This window comes from Conger conger, chromosome 6 (assembly GCF_963514075.1).
Source record: "Conger conger chromosome 6, fConCon1.1, whole genome shotgun sequence".
Classification (NCBI taxonomy): domain Eukaryota; kingdom Metazoa; phylum Chordata; class Actinopteri; order Anguilliformes; family Congridae; genus Conger; species Conger conger.
In genome coordinates, this window is record NC_083765.1 from 51,140,493 (window position 1) to 51,154,836 (window position 14,344).

The 14,344-nt window shown below is 43.3% G+C and overlaps 1 protein-coding gene across 1 annotated transcript in view; it reads left to right on the forward strand.

The window, feature by feature from the left end:
* Nucleotides 1-14,344, forward strand: part of LOC133130025 (synaptotagmin-7-like) — a 140,068-nt gene that overhangs the window by 84,097 nt on the left and 41,627 nt on the right. Inside the window, exons 3-4 of the mRNA XM_061244235.1 lie at nt 4,856-4,935; nt 9,420-9,554. Of these exons, the coding sequence (XP_061100219.1) occupies nt 4,856-4,935; nt 9,420-9,554 (215 nt within the window). The remainder of the gene's footprint in view (nt 1-4,855; nt 4,936-9,419; nt 9,555-14,344) is intronic.

A 14,344-nucleotide genomic window follows, 5' to 3' on the forward strand; every position in this document is an offset into this window, starting at 1 on the left:
TTTTTCTCTCACTCTGTCCCCATCTTCCTAAACATTTTATGATGGCGTTAAATGATAGATGAGTTGCACTTGATAGCTTGTTCTTGCCTGTCAGCAGGCAAGTCTCTTTCCTATGGGTTGTAATATGTGTGCGTGTATGTGTGTGTATGTGTGTGTGTCCGTGTGTATGTGTGTGTGTGTGTGTGGGCATGGGTGTGTTTGTGTGTGTGTGTGTGTGTGTGTATGTGTGTGTGTGTGTGTGCATGGGTGTGTTTGTGGGTGTGTGTGTGTGTGCGTGCGTGTGTGTGTGTGCGTGTGTGTGTGTGTGTGTGTGTGTTTGACTACGTCTTGCTGGCTCATGTACTCATAGCTGCTCATTTAGGTCCAGTCTGTTAGCACAGGCTCTGGGCAAATAATTGATAATGACAATGGTGTCAGGCTTTCTAATGCTTCCGTCATATTTGGCTGAAAACACCCTGTATCACGCGCGGTGTGGTGTCAGGAGACTAGTGCAGAAATTCTCACACAAAAACGCTAATGAAGCTCCACAGCTGGGCGATAGAACTGCCGCCCTAACCTTTATTGGAAAATGGAATGCAAATATAATAATGTTTTTGCATAAGCGGTGAGAAACCACGCCGTACTGAGCATCAGTTTCAGAATATATTGCATAATGGGATCGGATGAAAAGAGTGGCTTGCCTTTGACCTGCATTACATTTATAGGCGCCCGTTTTCATTTTAAAGAGAAAGCAAATGCTGCTTGTTAATAGCATGCCTTTTTGCTGTGTGAGTGGGTAGTCTCCTAGGTTAAGGATAACTATACATACAGAAGTTAAACTATGGGTTTGTCAACGAAAAGCATGGATTTTACTCTGCGTACGTGTCTTAGCATCATAACATCATAGCTTCCATCCGAGCGCAACTCAGCACAGCTGATGTAGTAGATGTAGTCATAATGGGATTTCATGGGAATCGCAGATCTACAAGACATCCTTAAGTTACAAACTACTTCCGGTGACAGTATCTTTTAGAGTAGACAGTCTCTTAAGATATGTGACAGCAATTATCTGCTAGATATGCTGTACCTGAGGCACAGTTACAAAAGAACAAGTTAAACACGGTGTATGTATTTTGTATTGTTGCATTTCTGGTTAAATGAATGAGCAAAAAGGAGACCACTCTAATAGTACGGTATACAGTATATACAGTAGGCAAATGGACAGCATTTACAGTATGTGGGGCTTTATCCAAAGCCCTTCATGATGAATGCTTCACATGCACCCATCACACAGCAAGAGGACACCCTCGAAGACCCTGTCGGGAGCGGTTGGGGGTTAGGTGCCTTGCCCAGAAACACTTCGACACACCCAGACGACCGCTCTTACCGCCTGAGCTAACGTTGGCTCTGATAGCCTGGTGAGCGCTTGTCTCTACTCCTGCCTGACCCCAGGTGGGGGAATGGCCATGGTAGGCAAGCGGTAAATGTAGTGTATAGATTAGGGCCATGCCAGGCGCTGTGGCTAGGGTTGGGAGTTTTCAGTGTGTGGTGAAAACTGGGGAGAGACTCATCTCATTAAAGGTACAATAGGTAAGATTTTTGTGTTAAAACATTGTTACAAGACCATTCTAAATCCCTTCTTATAGTTGACATGACATGTTGACTCACACACTGCCTGTGTTTACAGTCCTTAAATTCAGGTTTCAAAATATACAGTTCACGGCCCGACACTCTGTACCAAAACATTGTATAACTGTACAATAATGCAAGCTCGTTGGTTGAAAATCGGTTCTAATTGCCACAGCCAATGGCGTTTCAACATCAGCACGTTTACAGAGAAAGGGGTGGGATAAACAGTGTTGTGGTTTGAAGGTGTTTGTAGGTGCTATTCCTTGACCGTTAGAAGTCCAAAATTACCTATTGTACCTTTAAGTGACACCTCACACTCTTAGCCACAGCACCTGGCCTGTCGGTCTTATGAGGTTGGATGTGTGCTTTAACTTGCATGAATAATGTTCCGTCGTCTTGGGTGAATTTGACCCCATTCAATGTTTGACATCTCTTAAAAAACAGTTAGCATTTTTTTCATTTTGATACTGTATGATTTTTAGAATTTCGAATTTGGTGGGATTAAATAGTGAACATGCAATAGATATAATGCTATGTTTTCAGTCCTGTACCAACTTGCATGCATTGCATGTTTTACCCTCTGGAACTGTATCTTTATGGATGGTTCTGGTGATACGTTCCCATACAGGTGCCAAACTTTGTTACAGTACTGTAACTCAGGCTTAAAATGTGATGTTTCTCACAGAATTCTCACAGATTTGTCATATTTCTGGATACGAGTTGGATACAAATTTTCCTGTTGCAATAATTTTTATTTATTTAAACTGTTGGATCAATTTATTATTATACCGACCTTAACTTCTTGTGGAAGTATCTGAACAGAACACGGGGAGTTTATGTTAGCCCAATCTGGAAGGACTGTTTTGACAGAGGTTGCCAGAGTGGGCGGGGCTTACGAACGGTCAATTAACGTGTATGTCATTTTCTTCACCACTTCACTTGCAAAGCTACAGCTGATGCACCAGCAAAGAAGAACGTGGAGGACTGGAAATGCGCCTGGACTTTTGTGACCAGTAGATTTTATATTTGTCATTTTTTTAAATTATCTCATTGTGACGCATAATGGTATTTATAGGCGAATGATAGACATGTATTTGAAGATTCCACATTTTTTGACCAAAATCGGATCTGACGCAGTTTGTAAAGTATTCTGAAAAACTGAGAACTGTGTGATGTTACCCCCTTGGTCACGTCACGTCACATTTTATCACAGCCACGGGGGTTGTGAAAATTCAAAAGGCATAAGCCTACTGATAAGTAAAGATATTCATAATAGTGTTTTTTATTGTGCAAATCAGTGTCCAATAATTTCTCAGTAAGTTTCATTCATATGATGCAGGTGTGCATAATTAGAGGTAATATGGTTTTCACAGAGAACTTGCATTTAGCCAGAGATGTGTGCAGTTTTTCCAGCATGGTTAATGGTATTGTGGTTTTTGTTTAGAGTTTCGAGAACTTGAGTTATGGTTTCTGAAAACGTGTGTAAACAGTTGAGAAAAACTAATATGAGCGTGAAATGTTCACTCCTGATGCTGTAAGCTGTTATATAATTATAATTATAATTATAATTGAAAATATTCACTTGAGCAAATATATAGTTAGTGATCGTGAGATCACTTAATATTAAAATATTTGTCAACAACCCCAAAATCGCTTTTCATTAATGCATGAGCAAATCTAGGCACTTTGGAGGATTTTCTTATTTCGGTTGAAAGAACTGCAGTTGGGTAAGTTTATATATTTATTTTTTGGTGCAAGATCTTTTAATACATCATGAGAGTTTGAGATATTCAAATATTGAAATGATCTAAATAAACATCCCTAATGTGTATAATTATTAGGATGACAAGTGGAGATTACCATTGCAAATATAAAGTTTATGCCTCCATTCTGGGTACTTTGCATATTGGGCTGGGTGCTGTCCAAAATAAAAATGTTAAGTGCATATTGTTGTGTTTGGATGCACTCCATTTGACATAAATAATGTTCAAATGAATTTTTGGCGTCTTTTTGTGAAATGCAAACAAAGCATAAATCAATTTAAGTTGAATTTGTTATTGTACAGTATGCCTTATTTTAATCACAATAAAATGGCTTTTTGCTTCATTTCCCATAAAATTACGAGAACATTAGACTTAAAAATTGGACATATTAAAAACATAATGGAATCTTTTTAAAAATCTATTTAAAAAAGAGGCAGATTGATCAAGTAACTTTCACATTCATGAAAACAATTATGTATGGCCATATATGAGAGCACAAATATGTCTTCCCAAGAGTGCCAGTGGTCACTGGTTGACAGTGGAATTTATACATGGATTTATTATACTGAACAACTAATCATAATATTTTTAAGTAAAGCAATTTTAGCTTGGAACCTGTCATTGGCCTTCTTCACTCATGAAAATGGCGGAGAGGTTGGGGGGAAGCTATCCTGAAATATATTTTAGAATGGTAAACAGAGCGTTTGGTAAACAGAGAGTGATCAGAGCTCGTTAGCTAACTCATGTGTTGTAACTCAACACACACCCAATAACTGAAGTTGAGAAACACGTCCTCTGTAATGATAGCATCAGCAGTACTTTTGCATTTTGTCCTGAAACCTCCAATTGAACCATGTATTGGCAGACGTCAGTCGCAAACGACAACATCACAGTTAGACAAACCCATGAAAGGCCTCTTCCTCTCCTCCATCTTGTTGTCAGTTTGTTGGTGGTCGTGTCTCATCCCATCGTGCAGCGTAGACCTCCAGCCAGATTGGTTGTTTACCAGCAGTGGCCATGACCCGGTGGGGATTTTGGTAGTCTACCAGGTCTCTCTTCAGGACTTCCTTAAATCACAGTCTGGGACATCCAGCTGGTGGGACTCCTTGTTCACGGGCTCCGTAAAGTACGGAGCGGGGAGTCGAAGCGGTTGCATAGGTCACACGACCTTCAGCCCAGACGATGATGGCTGAGACGTAAACTCTTGAACAGCTCCTCATTTGATAATTTTGTACTTCCAGGTCAAACTCCCAGAGTGGAGCGGAGACTTCTTGTATAAAACGCACTCAGTCTGCTTTGTTGTCTTCTGTATGTCGGTCGGGTTTCTGCACCATCGAGCGATACGCTGTACCCACTCTCGGATCTATGACGTACAGTAGAACCGCCTGACGCAGCGATGTCCCGGTCAAAGTTTTTTCAGTTATAACCCACAACACGTCCCTTACCGCTCTTTGCTTTTCTCTCCCTCCCTCTGTCCTGCCCAGGGGAAGAGGAATAAGCCCGGAGTGGAGACGGCCGGCACCCCAGACTCTGCACGCGGCCGCGGGGAGAAGAAAGCAATCAAGTAGGTGCTCGGGTGCCAGAGGCAGGGTCAGATTCCCCCGGTGACCTTTTTTGATCCGGTCCGACCCATAACACCCCCCCCCCCCCCTAACCCCCAACCCCCGACCCCCTCAGAAACATGCTCCCCAGGGCCCCGGCTCTTCCCGCTTTCAGCCACAAGCCTAATGTTCCAGCGGAGGTCCTGAGCTTGCCAGCAAACTTAATTTAGCTCCGGTCATCTTTCCAAAAAAAGACACCCCCAAAAAACGTAGCACTGAAATCTGCCAACTGCTTCTTGAGAGCAAAACCGTGGAAAACGCGCTGGTCTTTTTAAACCGCGCGGTCGATAAATTAGTGCAGCGAAGCAACAGGAAGTTCAGATGGATCTCAGACCGGACACCATTCGGTACGAGGAATAGAGTGCTTGTGAAGTACAGACAGTCCCTAGTGTATCAATATTCTCATCTGCTCTATAAATATGCCCTTCAGTGCACTGTATTTATGGAGCTTCGAAACATTGGTCATTTAGGGGTACCAGTTTTGCTTGCAGTAGAAAGACTCCTCTTTTATTATCATATTGGGCATCATTACAACAAAGATTTCCCCATTCAGGATGTGTTTGGCCACTATAAGGAGCAATTTGTGGTTGTTAATAGGTCTGTTTCTTGTTTTGTATTTTTTAAATCAATCCTTTACCAGACGCTTTACCAGAGTTCTCTCCAGGAGGGATAGATGATGAACCTCAAGCCAATGATGGTGAGATACAGCTCAGGCCAGAAAGCAGAATGGAAGAAGAATTGAACAGCCAACCCTGCCAAAAAAACAGCCCGTGCTAGGATACGAACAAAGCATGTTTCCCAATTAAAAGACATGGGTGGGCTGAGCAGGGTGTGACAATCATAGCTGTCTTATTTTCACGTGTTTATGGAAACTGACATGACATGAGTCAGTGTCTCAAGTCTAGGGTAATACTCAGTGATAAGAGAGCCCAACTCATTGACTACCAGGGAAAGGTGCTTGAGCCAGTGGACAGGCAACAGAAATGACTATTGGGGGAAAATGATGCTTAATATGGTAGTACTCTGCATTTTACAGTTGGTTACTCGGCTCATGGGAATTCTACTGCACGTGTAAAAATAATGGAAAGCAAAGGTTCATCTCTGAAAGGCAAAACACCAGGAAACAGTATTTAGTAATTGGTCAAACGACGGCTGCTTATAGCGTCCAGCTGCTATATCCAACAGACACATTCCTTGGGCTTCATTTTCATAGGCCCAAGAACATCACCTTAATTTATATGGAGGACCAGATCGACCCAAATAATAGATAAATTAATGTATTAATAGTGAGAACATTCATAAATCTGTCAATAAATACATAAAAGTATGTGCAAATACATATTTAAATGTGTACTCAATGCTTAAAATAATAAATAAATACATACTTTGATATAATTTTGCATTAATATATACTGTATTTGTTTATGCATGTACATATTTATTCATTCATCAATTATTTTTTTATCCGTTTTTGTTTTTGTCTTCATTGATATGATGATGAGGAGGTGGGGTTTTGGCATAGCTTTCAGACACAGATGAAGAGAGGGTCTACAGAGGTCAGTCAGTAGCCATGTACAGTCAAAGGGGAATGGCAGTCCCAATAATCAATCATTGGAATAAAATTAGATTGTTGAAAACACTATTTTTTTTTTCTGGCTTAAAATAAGGCAGAGGCAGTACTTAAATCGTGAATACAGCATCACATTTTGTTGGTAATGTGAATTGTACTTTTTTGTGGCGAGTAATATGATCAGATGATGAATGTACAGGTAACCTGCTGTCTTTTTCCTTGAACTCTCTTTCGAAAAGAAAATGGGTTATTATACGTGCCATATCTATATTCCAAAATATAGCTGCCGATTGCGACATTAACCACGTTAGCATGCTAACGAGCTAATGTTAGCCAGATGATAATACGAGTGTTTATGTATTGTTGAAAAACCATTTACTTAACTTGTATTAATATTTTTTTCTTGTCTTGTGTACAAAAAAGGTCTGCATCATACAATCAGTAGACACATTGCCCTGCCCCTCCTGATCTGAATATTATCGGTCTGCAGACACAGTTCAGTGCATCAGCTGTGTCATTTACATGCTGGTAACTTCATGCCAGAGCTGGAGGTTGGTAAGACGAACCCTGGACAAATTGCAGAGCGACGGTCCTTTCTGTGGTCTCACAAGCGAAACAGAGCGCAGGCATCAGCGCGGCCAGGAATCCTAGTTTTTAATTAACGGTAATAATTGTGGTTGGTTTTCCCCCAGACCTTGTAGGCCCCCTGACAGCTTGGTCCCCAGGGCTGCGGCCCTGGTAAGCCTGTGCTTTAATACGGGGGGCAGGGGGGTGCTGGATCCAAACGAATAGGCCCTGGATCGCAGCCAGTCCGAAACCGAGAGATCCGGCGGTCCTGTTCCGGCAAGATCCGGCACAAATGAAGCGCGGCCTACATCTTCTGGTGCTCAAATTGTGACGCGTCATCAGCGACTCTCTGATGCACATGACGGACCTGCTGCCATATTCTGCCGCTCAGCGCCGCACTGTCCTTTCACCCAGCCCAAATAGATTGCCAATATCCCGGATGGACAACCCTGCCAATAAATAATTCCCCAAGGACTCCGCCGGCACAAAATGAGATGGGCATCCAACCCTGGCATCACCTGGACTTTGTAACCGATTCAGACAGCGCGGCACTTCCCCCGAATCGCAGAGCGCTACGGTCGCGGCTATCGCCACTGAACGCGTCAGCCAGCGCCTCCACACCTAGCGTGAGATAGCTGGGAGCCAAGGCTCTGAACTGTCTGGATACCCATTGCCTGTCTGTCGCCATGTGTGCTACGCATTTCCATAGCCTTGAAATCAGTGGGGAAGGAAAGCAATACAGAAAAAAAGGAGATATTAAAAAGAAACAAAAATATGTTCTTTGGCTATGTCATTTAATTTTTTTGTTCATATATTTAAGACTGTATTCATTCACTTATGTACTTATGTGCACATTTATTTATTTTTTTACATTTATTTCCACATCCTTTGTTTGTTTGTATATTCATTAAGATATGTATTTATTCATTCCTTAATTTTGTATTTTGGCAGATGTAGTCAACCAAAACTTCAAAGCAAACTTCAGCACCATTGAAAGTCAATAAAAAAATAGTAAAGTCCATATTCAGTGCTAAGTTAATCTACGGATTTAGTTATTTACACAGAGAATTAAAATGCCATTCTAGCTGCCATAGTTGCAATATAATCCTTAGGCGGTTGAGATCTCCAATAGCGCCACAAAAGTTAAGTGCTCAAAATGGAATATTTCTATTAAAATAGCAGTCACTCAGTCATCTATAACAATTTTCCTGTATAGTGTATTAGTCTTGAAACTATAAAGCCTTTTTCCCCCACTTGTACACACCAGCAGCGATTCCGTCTCGAATTTTGTTTTACCATTTTAATGGAAGCAAGCTAATTATGAATGTGAACAGTCACTAAAACGCCTTATTTCCTAGAGTAAATCAGCACTCTATCTCTGTAAAATGGAGTCAGCGTGAACCTTCAGTACTGAAGGGGGAAAAACAAATATTCTCTATGCAAATGTTTATTGCAGCAATAAGCATGCCTGTTATGATTTCCATTGTGACGTGATGAAGTTATGATCGGCGGTTGAAGGTTGCTGTGCTGCCGTGGCTCTTGTGATTGTTGATATAACTGTCCGGACGGTTTTCTTTCCTTCCCCTGTGACAGCGGCGGCAACACTCCTCCCTCTTCAACTGTAGATTCCAGCTAACAGCCTTCTACTTCTCTGACCTCTCCATTTCTGTCTCTCTCACGCTCTCTCTCTCTCTCTCTCTCTCTCCCTTTCTCTCTCTATGACGGTGTGTTTGCATTGTGTCTTGTGCAGTTACCTGTGGAGCACGGAGTGTGCTATTCTGTCGTTTTTCACTTTGACTTTGACTCTCTGTATTCTCAAGAGTTATGCGTCCTTCACCTGATTTTCTTTTTTCCTCTTTAACAGAGAGACTCCTGGGACCTGCGGCTGAACTTTGCTTTTTCTCTGTCCACGTGCTGTGTGTTACTGGGAAAATGTACGAATACTACTGTACCTAGCGGAAGGGGTTTCCTTTAAATGGCCATGCCCATTTCCCGTGGCTCCTCCTGTATTTATCCAAAAAGCAGAAAAGCTGCATCTGGCACCTCCTGTGTCCAAGCCACATTCTTCTTTTTACGTTTTAACGCTGCCCCGTATTCCAATAGTCCCCCTCCACTTAATGAAGGCAAGACCCTACCCGCTCTGTTTCAGTCCAACCTCTCCCACTCGTTAAGAAAAAAAGAGCTAAATAAAGCAATTGTCCCTCTCCCAGGTATGAAAATGCCTCCACCCCCAACCCCCCAACCCCCCCACCCCCCCCCTCAGCTGTGATTGGTTGTGTTGCTCTGACCTGTCTCTCTCTCTGGCCGCAGTGATCTAGACAGAGACTTTTGGAATAACAATGACAGCAGCACAGTGCAGCAGAAATGGAGCTCCTATCCGCCCAAGGAGTTTGTACTAAACATTTCTCCCTATGCCCCTTACGGAGATCCTCGCCTCACACTCAAGTGAGTCTCAGTTGCGGCCGGTAAGAGACCTCTCTCTGTGCAGGGCTGTAATGAAGAGGGGGGGGCGCCCCCTCCCCCTGTGTGTACTGACGCCCCTTCCACCCCATTAACATCCATTCTCTAAATTACACCCGAGGACCCATTACATTACACTGAAAAATGGGGAGAGCATACATCCAGCGGACATGTATGCACCATGACATACCTTTTGCAGCTCCGGGACAGCCCTACCAGATTACTTGCGTATGCACATTTGTAAATGAGACATATTTTTCTCCACATTAGTTCGGTAAAATTGCATTCGGTTGCCATTATAGTGCAATGATTAAATGACTATTTGTATTCTGTGCTTGACTGTACTTACCCATGCAGCCTGCCTGGGTTTGCCTTCGCGAACATATAAGTGTGTGTTCCAAGGAAACATTAATGTTCCCATCAATCACCTTCAGCTCAGTGGCTCATAACCAAAAGGCATTTAAAAGTTTCGAAAAGCCTTCATGGCAACAGCCTATTTATAAAATGTCTGGAGGAGAGCCACAGTACCGCCATAGACATCCATGTCTCTCCATCGCTGTCTTGTTATGAAATTATCTTTGTCATCGTGTTTTAGTCTCCCTATGCAAGTCTGTTTGAAATTAAATTCAGCACACGTTGAAAATGACTGTGGGCCCATCACACGCCATCGGTGTGGGGGAGAAAACTCACAGCATGCACATTGCATTGTTTGTGGTGTTACTACCTCTGTGGGGGGATTTTGTCCCATTTCATACGAGAACAACAAACATTACTCCCACCGGGTTGATCCTGATGCGAGCTTCAAATTACCATTCATGCACACGGATATTGTTTTGCTTGGGTTTTGCTTGGGAGACTGCTCTCATTCTCATCATGGCACATTGTCACACAGACCGCAGGAACCAGCAACATTTTGTCCCGTGTCTCTCTCAGCCCAGTTTACGTGACCCCCCCCCCCCCCCCCGCAACGCCCTGCAAATAAACGCACACATACATTAAAACCCCCTGTTCCCTACAGCCCTGCCAGTCTAACTGACCCCTAGCCTCTAACCTGTCACCTCCAGCCCATGGGCTGTTACCATGGAGACGGACAACCCTCAAAACCCACTCATCGTAAAAGAAAGCACATGCACACAGGCTCCAACCTTTGCTTGGATTGTCCCCCCAGTTTTAAATTTTTCTTTTTTTTTCATGGAGGGTTGACCGTTGGACTTGGGCATGGTGTGGCTCCTCTTTCTTGCCTTTGTGTTATACAATATACCCTGTGTTGGATTATTGTTATTATTATTATTGTTATTATTATTATTATTATTATTATTGTGCCTCTCACTTCCCCTCCCCATCTCCCCCAGCTTTAGGCTCTGGCTGTTTGTCTGTTTTAACACCAACACTGTCTCCTAAACCCTCACCTACGTAATCCAGTGACCTTTGCCCTTAACCCACAACTCTCTAAAGACTAAGGGCTCATTCCAGTCACTTGTTTTTCTCCTTTTTTTCTTTCTTTTCCTTGCTCCTTACCCGGAAATCAATTGAGGTCTCCCATCTTCGCAATTAAGGACATTCCACTCAAACCCATTAATTTTAGGAGCTAGAAGTAGAACTTAGGAACTCCCAATCTTTCCTTTGAGCAAGGAAATATCAGCTCATTCTTTACGGAAGCATTTTTTTGGAAAGCCTGACATATAAATGATTGACCTGTGGATCCACCTCTCCCCATCTGCCACATCTATAACTGACGTGTCTTGGAACTGACGTTTGACGGAGCAAACTGTCTTCATTTATTTTTCTTGCCTCTTTTTCTAGTCTCTCCCAATGGATGGAGCTAGGAGTAGAAAAAGGAGGAATAAAAGACAAAAGAGGAGAAAAATAAGTGATTGAAATGAGCTGTGGGTGACGCAGTGACTTGCACAGTGTGGTCATGAGCGGCCCAGTCCAGACAGTCATGAGCCATCTCTGGGCATCCAAACCCTCTTGCTCTCGCTTGTGAAGATTTTGTCAAAGTTTGTCTTCCACCTGACCTCTTCACATGACTGTGCTGGATACTCTATAGATCAGATGGTGCTGCTTAGATGGGCCTGAAGTGTGAATGGGGAAACATGAACACTATTGGATTAATAGAGGAATGAGGGTATCTTTAGATGCTGACTTTGAGAGCTATAGTTAGCTGCCGAACTTTACCAAAATCCATCTGAATGACCACTGCAGATGTCTTCTAGGGCTTCATGACTGGTCTATATGAACTGTACAACATCTCTCAGTCTCTTCTTGCCATCAAAGCTTTCAAATTTACTTGCTTCTGTAACCAAATTTTGTGATAAAAGTTGGAAGACCAAGATTAGCATTCATACGAGATTGAATTATTTTAACAGTACATGCGCTTCAGGTGGTCTTGAACTGTTGCCAAGCATGGCCTTCAGAAACACCATTACTACTCTAGAGACCAATTTGACCACAAGGATACTGCTAGCTGCAACCCTCGGTCACAGCCTAGGTTAACCCCACTCTTAATCCTCTTTCACCACTCTGACCAGTACAATAAGGCCTCTGGAATGAGCAACCTCTGGATTTTGTTGGAATCTGCAGCTCACAGTTTTTATTCTGACCGTGGTTGTGAATTGTTGTCCTTGGTCTTGTGGTGGAGGCTGATGTTGTCAGTGTCAATGTTCGGGCCAAGGCTGGTCAGTTGGTCTTGGTGACAAGGGAGAAGGATTTTGGCCTTGTGTGGATGCATTCACGGGAGTGAGGAACTGTGGACCTATTTCCCTTCAACACACAGACTAGAAAACCTAATGCTGAAACGCTCTATACCTTCTAATGGTAAGGTAAAGGATGATGCCTGGCATACATACAAATCCCACACTGATGTCACTAGAGGGTGTCACTATGCCTAACTTTGAATATTGCTGTTGTCTTAAATACTGTCTGCAGTATATTCCCTTCTGGCCCAGATGTAATTGTATTGCGATGATGTAGGTCGTCATGGCAGCATCAAAAAAATCTTTGGGCATTCTCCAGGGTACTGGGAGCTGTCAAAGTGTCCCCCTGTTGCGATCAATCATTTAGTCTTGGGTTTACTTGTGTCCATGCTCATGTGCCCTAAAGCAGTGTTTCCCAAGCTCGGCCCTGGAATGCCCCTGTGCATGCTTCTTTTTGTTCCAACTACAATTGCCATCAAATAATTTTAACAAGCAGTTAATCTTTCTTAATTAGCTGCTTATCATCTTAAAATGGATTATTTTAAACCACATTATGCCAGAAATAGCATTGCAATGGCATGAAGAATAAAATTAGCGTGGTCATGTTGTGCTTATTGCACCATTTTGCAAACAATTACATAAGAAGACGTAACAAATAAAAAGACTGACGTTGACTAATAGGCTCCTAATTAGGTAGTTAATTAGATAGTTAAACATGTGTTTAATTTCATTTGTCATTTTTTCCCTAAAACACAATGCAGGTTTGCCTTGTTATCATTTGCTTTGCCTTTGAATTCTTTCAAACGGTGTCCACACTTACACCTACTGATTGAGTATTTAATTTGATCAGTTCAGAATAATTTACCACTTTTCATGCATTTTCTCTACAAAATGTATGCATTGTTTGCAATCGAGCTCTATAAGCATAACATGGGAATATTAATATGAACGCCGGCCTGTAGCGTAGTGGTTTAGGTACATGACTGGGACCCGCAAGGTTGGTGGTTCAATCCCCAGTGTAGCCACAATAAGATCCGTACAGCCGTTGGGCCCTTGAGCAAGGGCCATAACCCTGCATTGTTCCAGGGGAGGATTGTCTCCTGCTTAGTCTAATCAACAATAAAAGCGTAAGCTCTCTGGATGAGAGCATCTGCCAGATGCCAATAATGTGATGTAATGAATATTATTCCTTCTGGTATGCATACCTATTTGACAAAATTGGTTTAAGAGGATAAACAATCCCTCTAAATGTGAAAAGCACCAAATTAATTAAAATTAGCAGCTTGTTAAAATTCTTGGATTGCAATTGTGGTTGGAAGTTGGAACGGAAACCAGCGTACACGGGGGGTACTCCAGGACCGAGGTTTGGGAAGCGCTGCCCTAAAGCGTGGACGGTTTGGCACACTGACGAGAGGCTGCTCATCCCTGGACCGCTGAGCTCCTTCCTCAGACCCTCTCTGTAGGACTCTGAAACGGGCCAGGCCGGCTGAAGCCAGTCACTAGTCCACTCATGCGGTCTAATAGCTGTGCCTGTCTTACATTATTCAGTTCCTGGCGGATCTCACGTTCGTGTGGCTGCGATTAGCTGGATACCCCAGTTTACTCCAGAAGTGTAGGTGAAGTGCCTTGCCGGGGGGGGGGGGGGGGAGGGGGGTTAGCAGCAGAGCCAGCCACACAGCTCATGAGCAGAGGTTCACAGACGTGGCTTGCTTTTTCCCATCGCATGCACCGTGCGGCAGACACATCCACCCCACCATGTCCCAGAGGTTTCCCAGACACACCCAGTGAATCCCTCCCAGCTGGCCTGGCCGCTGTGACCGGACCCCATCCACGTAGACGTCCCTGTAAACTGAAACGCTATCGCAGTAGAGACTACCTCCCCCCCTCCCACCCTTCACCCTCTGCTTTGCTGTGCTGCTTAACCATGGGGTTTTTGTTTTTACCGCCTGCACTGATTACCCTGTCACTGTCCACTTCTCTCTCTCCCTTTCTCTCTCCCTATTTTTCTCTTCCTCCCCGCCTCCAAATCCATCTGCTCACCACCTCCTCCTTTAGCGGGGCGGTGCCCGGGGGTCAAAG